Source organism: Balaenoptera physalus (genome assembly GCF_965194825.1).
Source record: "Balaenoptera physalus genome assembly, chromosome: 14".
NCBI lineage: Eukaryota > Metazoa > Chordata > Mammalia > Artiodactyla > Balaenopteridae > Balaenoptera > Balaenoptera physalus.
This window is the reverse complement of record NC_138893.1, coordinates 51137415-51153330: the sequence shown is the minus strand read 5'-3', so window position 1 is coordinate 51153330 and position 15916 is coordinate 51137415. Positions and strand designations below refer to the sequence as shown.

At 37.1% G+C, this 15916-nt stretch overlaps 1 protein-coding gene across 8 annotated transcripts in view; it reads right to left on the bottom strand.

Moving 5' to 3' along the window:
* Nucleotides 1-15916, bottom strand: part of ERLIN1 (ER lipid raft associated 1) — a 38795-nt gene that overhangs the window by 19816 nt on the left and 3063 nt on the right. For 5 of the 8 annotated variants that reach the window (XM_082425333.1, XM_082425327.1, XM_082425331.1 and 2 more), the window contains exons 4-7: nucleotides 11721-11767; nucleotides 10279-10340; nucleotides 6773-6937; nucleotides 4552-4625 (exon numbers count right to left, since the gene is read on the bottom strand). In XM_082425333.1, coding sequence (XP_082281459.1) covers nucleotides 4552-4625; nucleotides 6773-6937; nucleotides 10279-10340; nucleotides 11721-11767 — 348 coding nt within the window. The remainder of the gene's footprint in view (nucleotides 1-4551; nucleotides 4626-6772; nucleotides 6938-10278; nucleotides 10341-11720; nucleotides 11768-15916) is intronic. The other 3 variants (XM_082425334.1, XM_082425329.1, XM_082425330.1) reach the window with 1 other exon arrangement.

Sequence of the window (15916 nt, the reverse complement as noted above, 5' to 3'; positions counted from 1 at the left end):
GTGTCCTAGAGCCCACACGCCACAACTACTGAGCCCACGTGCTGCAACTACTGAAGCCCATGCGCCTAGAGTCCATGCTCTGCAACAAGAGAAGCCACCGCAATGAGAAGCCCGTGCACCATGATGAAGAGTAGCCCCGCACTTGCTACAACTAGAGAAAGCCTGCGCACAGCAACAAAGACCCAACACAGCCAAAAAATAAATTAAAAATTTTTAAAAACAGTAAAAAAAAAAAAAAAAATTCTAAAAGAAACAAAAATGATAATACAATTATAAGTAAAGTCATAGACTATGTTCCTAATTTTTAAATGTATAAGCCAATTTATGTACCTGATATGACTTGAAAATACTAATAATGAAAACTCACCTTGTAGAATAAACTGGCAGAAATATCAAAGGCCATTATTATTATTATTATTATTTTTGGCCGCACCATGCAGCATGTAGTATCTTACCAATAGTTCCCCGACCAGGGATCAAACCTGTGCCCCGTGCAGTGGAAGCGCGGAGTCTTAACCACTGTACTGCCAAAGGCCATTATTTTTTTAAAAGATAATATAGCTTATCAAATTTTAAAAGTGAATGAAAAGTTGAATTATCATGACCATACAGTAATATGTTAAAAATAGGAATGCTGAAAAATAGCCTTTAAGTTCTAAAAATGCATTCCAACTATCATAAGAAACTATTTTATAACAAGAATAAAGCAACCAAAAAAATGGAGATCTTGATCTATCAGTTTAAAACCAATAAAGTGACATTTTTGCATTCAATAACGTTTATAAAAACAATAAATAAATATAGATAAGTTTAAAAGATCCTTCTTTCTGCCGTGCAGAAAATGATGTGGACGAGTGAAAGTGAGAAAACACGATAGAAGACTACTGCAGAAGTCCAGGCAAGAAATAGTACTTGGTCTAAAGAGGTGGCAGTGAAGATGTTTTAGATGGATTTGGTAGAATCAGCAGGATACGGGGACTGATTAGATGTTAAGGGCTAGAGGGTCCTCAAAGACGCCTCCCATACCTCTAGACTGGCCTGAGGGTAAGAAGGAGCCATTTACTAAAAAGAGGGAAAAAACAGGAGAGAAGTAGATTGGATGGGAAAAGACCAAGGGCTCAAGAACTAATGAAAGAATAGGAAATAGAAAAATCAATGGAACAGAACAAAGTTCGAAAAGGACTTTACTATATAACGGAATTCAGCAAATAATATGATGGCATTTCAAACAAAGAGGAGAGAGGGGCATAAATTATTCAGTAATTGCTGTTGCTAATAAATTGGGGGAGGGGCAGATTGGAGCCCAACCTCACAAATGAAATCAAAATGGATTCCAGATGAATTAAAATTTTAAATCTAAAAATAAAACTGTAAAAGTAAAGAAAATGTTGTAATTTCTGATTTTATTTAAATTTCTATATTTTAAAGTTGGTGAAAGGCTCTTAAAAGCATAGTAGCACAGCAAAATGCCATAAAGAAAAAAATACTAAAATTACTGCTAAAAGTACTAAAATTAACCTTCAGAATTGTCAAGGGGAAAAGAAAAGTTAAATGACAAAGAAAAAAACTAGGAGAAAATGTTTACTATGCATTTAAAGAAGAGTTGCAATAATTAACATATCAAAAACAGTTTATTTAAGTTAATGAGAAAAACAGATAAAAACAACCGAAAAATGAGCAAACACAATTCACAAATCAAATACAGAGGGCCAATAAACATCCTAGGGCATTCAACCTCAATAATTAATACACAATGGCAGATTCATTTTTTCCAAAAGGATTTAGAGAGCAGGTATGCATCTGTTAATTATTTGAGTACGATCACACAATCAAATGTATAGAAAACAACGGCTCATCAACACTGCTGATGAGAGAGTATAAGCTACTAAAATTTTTCTGAAAGGCAATTTGGCAATATATATCAAAAAGCCCCCAAACAAGGCATCAATCCTACGTTTAAGAACTTATCTTGGGCTTCCTTGGTGGTGCAGTGGTTGAGAATCTGCCTGCCAATGCAGGGGACATGGGTTCGAGCCCTGGTCTGGGAAGATCCCACATGCCGCGGAGCAACTGGGCCCGTAAGCCACCACTACGGAGCCTGCGCGTCTGGAGCCTATGCTCCGCAACAAGAGAGGCCGCGATAGTGAGAGGCCCGCGCACCGCGATGAAGAGTGGGCCCTGCTCGCCGCAACTAAAGAAAGCCCTCGCACAGAAACGAAGACCTAACACAGCCATAAATAAATAAATAAATAAATAAATTTGTTAAAAAAAAAAAACAAACACAACAAATTAAAAAAAAAAAAAGAACTTATCTTAAGGGAAGGATTTTAAAAGATGTATGTATAAGCTTGGTCATTATAACATGCACATAACAGTAACAACTGGAAGCCAACAGGGATTAAATAAAAACATTAAAAGTGATGATGCAGCAAATCTTACTTTTGACTTGAAAAGATGCTTATATATATTGCTGGTGAAAAAAGCAGCTATGGTATGATTCCATTTTAGTTCAACATTATTTATAACTATAAACATATGTTCCTCTGTATTAAGAAGAGTCTGGAAAGATACAACGAACTATGTTATCTCTGCATAGTAAGATTACTGTTCAATTTCACTGTTATTCATCTTTTTCCTAATATCTGATTATTTTTACAACACATATAACATGCGTGTGTATAAAAATATTGATAATATACAAGGTACTACTACAAATCAGTAAGAAAAACATTTCAATAGAAAAATGGGGAAAGAATATGAATAGGCAATTGACAGATGAGTACAAATGGACAAAAAAATAAACAAAAAGATGCTCAACCTCATTAACAACTAAGGAAATGCAAATCAAGGAGAGCGATAACGTCACATCTATCCATACAGCAAAAATCATCATGTCTGATTGCTTCACATGCTGATGAGGTTGTGGAGAAACAAGTATTCACATATACTGCTGGTAAGAATGTAGATTTAGGGACTTCCCTGATGGCGCAGTGGATAAGACTCCACGCTCCCAATGCAGGGGGCCTGGGTTCGTACCTGGTCAGGGAACTAGATCCCACAAGCATGCCGCAGCCAAGAGTTCGCATGCCGCAACTAAGGAGTCCACGTGCTGCAACTAAGAACTGGTGCAACCAAATAAATAAATAAATATTTAAAAAAAAAGAATGTAGATTTATACAGCCACTTTGAAAGATAAAGTGTACATACAAGGAGGTGTGTCAGGAATATTCAATACGCCACTGTTTATTAACAGCAAAAAATTGGAAAGAGTAGGGAAATGGTTATGTAATATAAGGCAAGGAACTCTAGGGGGCTGTTTAGAAGAATGAGCTAGATCTCCAAGTAACGACCTGAGCAGAATCTAGGAATCTGTGGCATTCACATTATCTTTAAAATTGAAAAGCTACTCCAGGACAACCAAGAGAGTTTTACAAAGTTAGCTCTGGGACGTTTCAAAAGAACCCTTAACTTTGGCAGTTCCCCCTCAGGCACCTGGCAGAGATAATGGCAAGATGGAGGACAGGGGAAAACCTACAGAAGTTTTCCAGACTTGTTTATGAGATCGCACACGATCACTCACAGTAAATGCACACTTCTCAGAAGCAGTGCAATCTAGAAACTAAGAAAGGACATTAGAGAAGCCACATTACCACTTCTCAGGTAATCCAGATCCAAAGCCACTGTGTTCTAATGTTACTGACCATGACTACAGTAGAAAAGGCATCTTACAGTGACACCCAATATTAACATCTACCCCACACACTTATGTAAAACAAACAAAAGCCTCACAGACTGATACTTTAACTTACTACATGCCATGTGCTCCGGTTTCTTTTCTTATTCAATTCCATCTTATTTAAAATGCTGGTCGTGACCCACTAAAATTGATTTTAGAACCTACTAGTGGATTTCAACCCAATCTGAAAAAATACCCAAAAAAAGCAGTCATTCTCACCATTCTATCTCCCAATGCCACTGCCACCACCACAACACCACTAAATTCTTCTGCTACCTTGCTTTTACTCAGGTCTTTCCACCCACCTGAAATATCTTCCTTACTCTTTTCCACCTTATAAATCCTATTCATTCTTCCAGACCTACCTATCAATCAAATCCCAACTCAATCAGTCATTTCCAGGCAGACTCTCTTGAAATGTTCTTTAAACTCTTAGAGCAATAATCATCCAATCAATTCATCCGTCAATTAATACTTTGTCTAGAATTATTATTCAAATTTTATACGTGAAATTCTTTTTCATAATCTTACTGAGGGCAAGGATTAGTCTTAAACTGATTTATAACCATTACTGTATCTTAATAATGCCACACACATACATAGCTGTATACGGATTTTATTTCATTGCAAGAGCCTCAGCTTATTTGTTCCCTCTAAGAGTTCAGAAAAAAATGCCACCCATAACTGAGAAAGATATTCTGTAAATCACCCTAGCACTACAGTTAAATAACTGCTGAATAAACAGTCTGATGAAAGGACAATTAAATACAAAGCTCTCAAAATTCCCAAAGAATTTCCCTAGGAGAAGGGCTTACCTGTATGGTGAGGCCTGGGGCCATGACATTTAAATCTTTCTGCAGAGCTTGCTTGAGGTTTTCGTCTATTTGATCTGTTTTTGAAGCCAAGAACAACAGCTCTTATTACACTCAAAAGAATTTCCTTACATTGTATTAACATTTAAACAAAACCAATCATAATTAGACCTAAAGTTTCCATGGTACTATTCTTTTATAGAGCTTAAACCATTTCACACACATATGAAAACAAATACATATATATATATATATATATATATATATATATATATATATATATAGTTTTCCTTTTGTGTGAGGAAAACTTGTGAGGAATTACCGATCAAAGAAATTAAGAAGGAAAGATGGCAAGCAGCTACTTGAAGTTTATCAAATAAATGGAGAATCTAGGTTTCTAATATCTAAATTCAGTGTTGCTACTTAATATGTGTCCTGATTCTCTAAAAAAACAAATTTTCATCTTCAGTCAATCTTTATCCAAATTTCCAAATAACTAAATTTCATTTCCATGGACCTCTGCCAATTATTTTGGATTTAAAAACAGACAGGGTGGGGGGAAGGCTCATAGGAAGGTCCTTGAAGCACACAAGAATGGACAATAAAGATGTCACTTCACTTGGCTTTGTAACTCATGAATTTTCTATCCACCTCAACAGTACCTTCCCCATTATTAAATAACCAGTGATGTGACAATTAAGGACAGACCAGTTTTCTCAAACACCACCCCAATAGTTCTCAATCATCAATGAGGAATCAACTGGTAGATTTCTAAATTGATTAACCATCCCTATGCCTGCCTCTAAGAAATTCACTAAGAATTCCAGGAGGGAGAAGTGAGCAGCCAATAGCAGCAACCCAATCCCTGGCCAGAGCTTTCCCTACCACAAATGAAAAGTAACTTGTACAGAAGAGAGTCAACATAGCAAGCCTGAAACTACTATGCTTAGAAAGGCCTGTTTGCAATTTGGCCTCTGGCTGTCACCTGGGGTCATGGATTTGGAGAGTATTCCCTCTATCCCCAGAACTGATAACAATGACTCACTGTGCCTAAATTGTTTATTCAAACAATGTGTTTTATGCTGAACATCTACTTTCCTTCTGGGAATCTGGAATATTGGTATATGCTAGGCAGAGGGTACCTACATGACCAGCCCACAGTAAAAATCCTGCCTAGAGAGTCTCTAATGAGCTTCTCCAGCAGACAACATCTCACATGTGTTGTTACAATTCAATGCTGGAGTAATTAAGTGTATCCTGCATGACTCCACTGGGAGGAGACTCTTGAAAGCTTGTGCCTGATTTCCTTCAGACTTCACCCAAGTGCCTTTTCCTTCTGCTTTGTATCCTTTTGCTGTAGTACATCTTAGCTGTGAGTATGATTATACTGAGTCCTGTCAGTCCTCCTAGCAAATCATCAAACGTGGGGGTGGGTCTTGGGAAACTCCAAGACACAGGTTCTTAATTTCTCCAAATTATCTATTAAACTAGCAACAAAGCTAATTTTCAGTATATTATCATAGTAAAAACAGAATATAGTCTGGGACTTCCCTGGTGGCACAGTGGTTAAGAATCCACCTGCCAATGCAGGGGACACGGGTTTGATCCCTGGTCCGGGAAGATCCCACATGCCGCGGAGCAACTAAGCCCGTGCGCCACAACTACTGAGCTCACATGCCACAACTACTGAAGCCCACGTGCTCCAGGGCCTGCAGGTCACAACTACTGAACCTGGGTGCTGCAACTACTGAAGCCCACATGCCTAGAGCCTGTCCATAACAAGAGAAGCCACCACAATGAGAAGTCTGTGCACCGCAACGAAGAGTAGCCCCTGCTCACTGCAACTAGAGAAAGCCCGCGTGCAGCAACGAAGACCCAGCGCAACCAAAAATAAAATTAATTAATTAAAACAAAGAATATAGTTTGTAACAAATGATCTTTTTCCAATCTCTACCAAGTTACATACTTTATATTTCAGAAAATGGTTATCATTCTTAAAATATCTTGTTTGAGTAACTATTTGCTTAATTTAAGCAATTTTAAGCAAATTTAAGCAATTTTAAACTTAAGATAAAGAATATTTTAAAGACAATTGCTCTATTATAAATTCAGAAGAAATGCTCAAATAGCATAATGTTTACTAATATTATTATAGCATTCACAGACAAGTTGAACAAGATTTCTAATTGGTTATTTATATATTTAAAACAAATGAGACACTTACCAAACAATTCAATGTAAACTTCTTGAAGCGTGTGGGCACTGCAAAACTGGTTCAGTTCATGGTGGATTTTATTGAAGATTAAGGTCTTGTCATAATCTGCAGTGTAGTTCCTCACGATATCAAACACTGAAAGAGAGGTACTATCCATGTTCACCCGTGTATCCTCTAATTCAGCCAAGGTAAAAGTTACAGTGATAAAATATACATGAGGAAAAGTGCCAATGAAATAGTGAAAACATGAAACACAACTCCAAGCCTTGATGTGTTCCTTGTGCCTTATTCTCCAGATATTACTGCATTTGCAATTCTAATGGGCAAACTTCAAATTCCATACTAAGGAGAGTATATATTATCTTGGAGGTAATAAGGAACCGTCAAAGATTGAGCAAGGGCATGACACAATCAGATCTGTACTTTGGCAGCAGAGTGAAAATGAATTGTGAGGCATATAAATCAGAGGCAGGGGAAGTGTAAAGCAATTACTGCAAGGTAAAAGTTTAGCTAAGAGGTAAAGAGGGCCTGAACTAACTGAGGAACAGTGGGAATGAAAAAAGGAGACAGCTCCAAAAGACCATTTTCAAAAAGGCAGTTTTTAAAGGCTGTTAAAAAAAAATAAAAATAAAAAATAACAGGCTAGAAAGGAAAGAAGCTAACATTTCTGGGCCAGACTTTATACCAGGCAATTTATATACATTAACACTTAATTCTCACAAAAAATCTCCTAATTTTGCATAATATGAAACTGAGAAACAGAGAATTTCAGAAATGTGCCTAAGGGTACATACTAGAACATGCCAGAACCTGTGCCCCACTTATTAAAACATGCTGCTTTCTCCCTTCAAATCCAAGACTTGCTCTACTCGCCTTCCCACGGAGGATACTAGATGTAACCGGATTCCAGATCACAACAGATGAACAGGCCATCAATAAATACTCGCTGACTACCTCATCCTCTTGGTCATTTCCAAATGAGTTGGTGATAAGTAGTTTCCTCTTTATCTCTGGCCAGAAAACGAGCACTATCTCCCCTTCTTCTATTTTTTCAATCATAGTCCATTCCACTGATTTGTGACCAGGGAAAGTAGATGATAAAAGACAGGAAAATACTTAATTGCTGAAAAATATAATCCAAATCCACTTGATAGTAATACAGGTTGCTCTCTGTTCCGAAATTCTTTTGCTATTTGTGCCTGTACCAGTGATACGAAACTTAGCACGACCTTACATTCCTATATATATACGTATATATGTGTGTATATATACATATATATATACACACACATATATATATATACACACATATATATATATATTTTAGGTCAGTATCATGTCTTCTCAAGTAAAATAAAAAGCCCTTAAGGCAAAGGCTCTAACTTCACCTTTTAAAATTGTTTTTGCCAACACAGTATCCTGACATAGTAAGCATGCAAATTTTAGTAGTAAGGATAAAAATAAAATGGCAGATCTTTTTTAAAAATTTATTTTATTATAGTTGATTTACAATGTTGTGTTAATTTCTACTGTATAGCAAAGCGATTCAGTTATACATATGTACACATTCTTTTTCATGTTCTTTTCCATTATGGTTTATCACAGGATATTGAATGGAGCTTCCTGTGCTATACAGTAGTACCTTGTTGTTTATCCATTCTCTATATAATAGTTTGCATCTGCTAATCCCAAACTCCCAATCCACCCCTCCCCCACAGCAACCATAAATCTGTCCTGTCTGTTTCTGTTTCATAGGTAAGTTCATTTGTGTCACATTTTAGATTCCACATATAAGTGGTATCATATGGTATTTGTCTTTCTGACTTACTTTACTTAGTATGACAATCTCTAGGTCCATCCATGTGGCTGCAAAATGGCATTATTTCATTCTTTTTTATGGCTGAGTAGTATTCCACTGCATGTATGTACCACATCTTCTTTATCCATTTATCTGTCAATGGACACTTAGGTTGTTTCCATCTCTTGGGTATTGTGAATAGTGCTGCAATGAACACTGGGGTGCATGTATCTTTTAAAATTATAGTTTTGTCTGGGTACATGCCCAGGAGTAGGATTGCTGGATCATATGACAGCTCTATTTTTAGTCTTTTGAGGAACCTCCATACAGTTTTCCATAGTGGCTGCACCAATTTACGTTCCCACCAACAGTGTAGGAGGGTTCCCTTTTCTCCACACCCTCTCCAGCATTTGTTATTTGTAGACTTTTAAACGATGGCCACTCTGACTGATGTGAGGTGGTACCTCATTGTAGTGCTGATTTGCATTTCTCTAATAATTAGTGACGCTGAGCATCTTTTCATGTGCCTGTTGGCCATCTGTATGTCTTCTTTGGAGAAATGTCCATTTAGGTCTTCTGAAAATGGCAGATCTTTTGATTGAAAGCAGGGTCTCGAAGAAACCCAAGTACACCCATGTTCATAGTAGTATTATTCACAATAGCTAAAACGTGGAAGTAATCCAAGTGTCCATCAATGGATGAATGGATAAACAAAATGTGGTATATACATACAATGGAATATTATTCAGCCTTAAAAAGGAAGGAAATTCAGACACATGCTACTACAACATGGATGAATCCTGAGGACATTATGCTTAGTGAAATAAGCCAGTCACAAAAAGACAAATATTATATGATTCCATTTATGAGGTTCCTGGAGTAGTCAAATTCATAGAGAAAGAAAGTACAGACAGAAATGTCAGAAAGACAGAAATGGTGGTTGCCAGGGCTGGGAGAGGGGGTGGATGAGGAGTTCTTGTTTAATGGGTAGGGAGTTTCAGTTTTGCAAGATGAAAAGAGTTATGGAGATGGATGCTGGTGATGGTTTCATAACAATGTGAATGTATGTAATGCCCACTGAATATTTAAAAGTGGTTAAGAAGGTAAATTTTATGTTACATGTATTTTATCAGAATAAAAAAAAATTACGAAAAAAAATCAAACATTAAAAAGGTCGATATTACTTCATAACTCCTAATTAAGTTTTTGATTTGAACAGTACTCCATCTCTGTGAGTTTTCATCTTTTACCATGAAAGTGTTCTCCCCACACTGAGCACTTTCAGATTGCTTTGCAAGTTATAGCAAATCTCAACTAGAAAAGATTTTTCTATGGTCACAAATCAATGTAGCCAAGGAACTGATCAGTTATAGACTTTTAACACGTAAGGATATTATTTCTCATCCTGACTGGATAAAATGCTACTTTCTAGAAATTCTAGAAATAATCAATGACTGTCTTGTTCTTAGATACACTCAGCTCAGCTCAGAGTAACCCATACAGTTGCAGAAAGTCAACTCTGTCCAGGATTTGTGACCTATTTCTGTTGCCATTCCCTAGGAATGGAAAATATTCCAGCGATTATTTTTTTTAATATATATCAGAAATGAATGAGGTCATAAAACTTTCCTTAGGGAATCTATTCCTATTCCTTACAGAATCTCTCAGTTACAGATAACTCTGATTATAACTATAACAGAATAGATGGGTACCATACCTGCACAAGGGGCCAACATATTAACCACTTCTATTCGGTCAATATAGATCATGACCCCACCACTAAAAACAGAGAAATGGAAAAATGTGAGCCAAATACAAACCTATTATGTCCCTAGATTAATTCTACAGCATCAAACAAATCCCACATGACAGAAATTTAGAAGGAAAATCTGAAGACATATACTACTGATTGATTAAACTGACCTCACCGATCACTACTCAAATGACCCTGCACACACTCACCTGGCTCCTCTCATAACCAAAAGCTCACCTCTGTAACTGCTGTGATCAAAATCAGCTCACAGGAAGACGAGATCTATAACCTAGAGCTGCTTAGCACTTTGCCCTTATTAAATGAAGCCAACAGCTAAGGCAGTGCACTTCTCAAACTTCTCCATCAAGGAATCTGGTAAAGTGGTTCCCCAGAGGTATGGAGGTCAGCCACAGGCTGAAATTCTTTTGATTCCCTGACTTATCTTAATCTACTTTTCATCTGTATTTATCCTAATATGAAAAGAAGAATTTTCCCCCAAACCTTGAAGTAAAACTGACACTCCAGAAAGATAGGTCTTGTTAATTAATGGCTTCCTATACTTCCTGGCCTATCAGCACAGACCCTGAGGAACATGTGAACCTCAATTTAAGATACATGAAGTTAAGAGATTTTGAAACTATACAACTAAGCCTTCCTACCAACTTACAATGACATTTTTTTCCTGATAAAAAAGCATAATACCTGCTCACTGAAAAAAATCTGACAAATACAGGAAAGCATGAAGATAAAAATAAAATTTACCCAACATCTCATCAGCTGCCAATTTTGAGTCACCTCTAAAGGGAATCCATAAAAAAGTTACAGATAGACCTAGGGAGAACTTGTATCAAATACATTAACTTAAAACAGAGAGAATTTGCTCCCTCTTTAAGAACATTTCTGTGATATTTTGGTCATTTAAAATACAGAATTTAAAACATACACTGAACTTTATACTTTTCTTCTGATACAATTCAATGTACTGATTATACTCTAAAAATAATTTGGGCCTTGCTTGCCTTTCTTGCCCCAATACTTTACAGCAGTGATTTTTCAAAGTAAGATCCTCAGACCAGCTCAGGATCACCTGGGACTTCTGCTAGAAATGCAAATTCTCGGGTCTCATTCCAGACCTACTGAATCAGAAACTCTAAATTAGATGGCATTTAATACTACAGATGACAAGGTGAGTTGATTTCATTTTAAACTATCTACTGTTAGTTTAAAATGGCTCCTAAGATGGAAAGGTCCTATTTGGAGACAGGGCTTTTCTCAAATAATGCTCAGAAGAGAAATCCCCCTGGGTTACTACGATGCCTATTTGAAAGATGTTTAAGTGATCACAGCTTATGAACAGAAAATACATCTGAACCAAAGGGAGGTTGGTAAGCAAGGGGAACGCTTACCTTGTTCCACAAGGCACATTTTTAACTTCATCAGTTTGCAGTGTTGTCTGGGGAAGAAAAAATATCTCATCAATACTCAGCACACATATCATCAAAGAACCACTGGTCCCAAAGGAAAATCTCTAGAGAACTGCTGAAAGGTAAGTACAGGAGAGCTCCATTACAATTTTAGTCCCCAAAGATTAGCTATCAGAGCAATCTCTTTTTGTATCCTGGCAAACATGAAAGACTAGAGACAGAATATTTTACAGTTAATGTTTGAGTCAAGATGCACCAGGAAAGCTTCAATGTTCAATCTGAAAGTTTCAATGTTCAATCTCTCAGTCAGTCCCTTATTTGCCTGGAGCTGGCCTGGGACTGCAAACTACATGGATTACCCACAAGGATACTACTGCTAGGATTTGTACTCTGAACCCTGATTCCACTGCTAATATTAATGGTTACAATGAAGGCAAAAGATAACTATTATATGCATACAAGCAGTCTTCAACTCAAAGGGGCCCTTGCGCTCAACACCAACCTTCTCCTCTAAAGCTATAGTCAATATTTTAGTTCAGGTCCTAGAGATTTCTCAGACAGTCTCTCAATTTCCTTTTTAACAGAAATGCCACCATCAGCACTGCTTCCTCCTTGTGAACCAACCATCTGGTACTTAATTACTCTGCTTCTGTCACAACTTGGTTTGGATCCAGAATGACTCCCTATTGCACTTGAAGGCTTCCAACAGGCGAGCACATAATGAGTGTAATCTGGACACACTGCACCATATTAAGCCCACAGCAACATAGTACTTTATGGAATACAACAGAAAACAGAAGCATGGTCCTTGTTTCCAAAGGCTCACAATCCAACACAGGAGATAAAATCCTTACAAAGCAATCCATAACAGGTACAAATAACAGAGTATAAACTGAATTGTTAGGTATTAAGTGATAGAGTAAAATAATCATTTGAAAAGCTCTCTGAGGTGAAATATTTATAAGCCCAGTCTAGAGAAGGAGAAATAAGAACAGATAAGGCAGAGAAGCATCTTACATTCAATACCTATCTATTCAAATACACAAAGTTGAGGACAAACTGTGTGTACAGGTGTGAGGAAGCAGTTGGCTTGCCTGGAGCAGAGGGGACAATATAGATGAGAGGTGAAACTCTGAGAAGAGAACATGATGATGTTAGGTAGAGGGCCCTGAATGTTTGCTGGGGGGCTTGTGCTCTCCCTAGTCCATCTTATACACAGCCACAAACAAACCTTTCAAAAATAGGACTTTTCTTTCATTCCTTTGCTTATGTGTGATGTGGTTCTCATTATCTATCATATCTAGAGGCAAGAAAACCAGCTGGGAAGCTAAAGTAGTAATTTATTTAGGTTAATGTAGAAAAGGCCATGGAAATTTAAAGCTTTCAACCCAGGAGATACAATAGAGAAGGTATTTGATAACTAGTTTCATATAAAATTCCAGGAGGAAAAAGAATAGAATATTAAGTCTGGGGTTAAAAGGGTGATAGTAAACATTAGTGACAGGATCTAGGTAGAGTGAGGGAAGTTGATAGAGAGGTGAGCTCAATTTATTTCCTTCAAAACATTAACCAAATTCAACTTCCAAATCAACTTTAAATATACATTCCTATTTAAACCTAAAGGGTATTCTCTAGTCAATTTTCAAACCAAGTAGAACTAGGAAAGGGTTCAAATGTTAAATCTTCAATTTAACATCCTATCTTCATGTACTTTTATACTTCTTTTATATTACCTCAAAAATTATTTTCCCAGTATGAATGTTTATTTTAAAAGTCTTTGGTTTTGTTATATAAATATATATTTTAAAGGCTGAAGGTTTTTATATTTTTCTAAATAGTTTTTTTTTCTTACATCATATATGGGATCTCACATTTCCCCAAGATGCTTCTTAAATATTCCTTTCAAATGCCAAGTCTGTTAAGCCATTTGTTTATATAAGCAATGTCTTCTAATGTGTTCCAAAAATTCCTAAAAATAAGTTTCTTTATCTCATTCTTATGAAAACAACTTCTTAAAAGGGTTTTATTAATATAATTCTTTCGTAGAACGTTACAGTTTCACATATAAAGACAGACCATTTTTATTTAGTCACACTGACTCCAGCAGTAAATCTTTTTACTAATTTCATTTTCATTTCTTCTTTTTTTTAAAAATAAGATTATCTATTTATTTATTTATTTATGGCTGAGTTGGGTCTTCGTTGCTGTGCACGGGCCTTCTCTAGTTGTGGCGAGCGGGGGCTACTCTTCATCGCGGTGCATGGGCTTCTCATTGCAGTGGTTTCTCTTGTTGCGGAGCACGGGCTCTAGGTGCGCAGGCTTCAGTAGTTGTGGCACGTGGGCTCAGTAGTTGTGGCTCGTGGGCTCTAGAGCGCAGGCTCAGTGGTTGCGGTGCACAGCCTTAGCTGCTCCGCGGCATGTGGGATCTTCCCGGACCAGGGCTTGAACCCGTGTCCCCTGCATTGGCAGGCGGATTCTTAACCACTGCGCCATCAGGAAAGTCCCTCATTTTCACTTCTTATGACAGTTTATCACTCTATGTGTGTGTGTGTATATGTACGAATACACACACACACACACACAAATATATAAACACACACACTGTGTATTTGTTATATATGTAATTAAACTCTAAAATCTATTTGTTTATTGTATCTCTTTTATATATCTCTGCATCAGTATGACTCAACATACTAAGCTCCAAGAAGGCACAGACAAATCTGCCTGGCTTTGAACAAGATCTAAAAAAGCCCCTGATCTCTAAGGGTCTGATGATGCCATTGATAACATCAATATAGACTATTTAAGCTGTTGATGGGTTCATGCAAATAAAACCCCTTGTTTCACAGAGGAGTAACTGAAGTCTAGAATGGTTAAGTGATTTCTGCAAAGTCATGTAAACAATTAGTGGCAGAGCCAGAGCCAGAACCTAGTTTACGGGTTTCTGGCCCCACGTTCACTACACCATACCGCTTCCAGAGATATCAGCTCAATTTAACAACTTTCACCACAAGCAGAAAGGTCAGAAATATAAACGTGTTATGACCCCTGCCTTCAAAAAGCTTGGACACTTTCTGGAAAAAAAAAAATTCACACAAAAACTTAAGAGAACAATACAAGACAACATTATTAAAGGAAATAAGATCAAGGGCCAAAACTTACAATACAGACTTTAAGGACTATGGAAGAGGAGGAGAGGGATTTGTGATGAGCCTTAAAAAGGCTGGCAAGATATAGACAGGAAATAAGGAATAAAGAGAGAGATGGTGAGAGAAGAGGTGACAGCATCAGCCTAGGCAAGAGTGAATAAAATAAATATGGGAAAACAATATGGAAATCAGTCTGACTAGGGGAAGAACACTATACTTCACTTTAACAGACACAATTCTTGCCCCAAGCCATCTAAAAGGGAATTGGAGGGAAATCTGGAGGATTTAAGTATTCATAATGAAAATCTCACTTAGCAGGAAGCCTAGACTTTAAATTACAAGATTAAATACATTGAATTTTCCCGAGCCCTGAAAAATTAGTAGCGGATAATAGACAAACTTCTGAATCCAAAGATTTATAATCACACAGTGCCTGCAAAAGTAGTAACAATCTAATCCTGTTTTGTCATCTTGTTACCTCAAAAGATATTTACTAAGTGTCTGTTCTCAAGAACCAGCCGCTTATTTAAGATATTCTGGGATTCTGTCAAAATAGAACACTCACTAAGGTTCCACATAAAATTATGCTTAATGTTCCAGGCAAAAATGTGAAGCAGAGAAGCTGTGTATAAAAATTCAGATCCTCCATGTTAACAGTAGCCCAGGAGCTTGCCTCTATGGAAACCAAACACCATGCTAAACCAAGTTATCACTGGTTTGTATCTCTAGTTGTGTTTCAAAGTCCTGCTTTTATTTTGACAGCAGCAACAGAAAACCTGCTGCATACCACTATATAGATGGGAGAAGTGAGTCCTTCCAAGCGGCCTAGCTCATACTTCTAATATACCTCAAGAGAGTGACGTGGTTCAAAACCATAACTTATGCTGTGACAACTGTACTCTGAACTTTTAACTCCTACATTTAAGTAAATACTACCATTGGCTTAAGAAATAAGGAACTCGGGCTTCCCTGGTGGTGCAGTGGTTAAGAATCCGCCTGCCAATGCCAGAGACATGGGTTCGAGCCCTG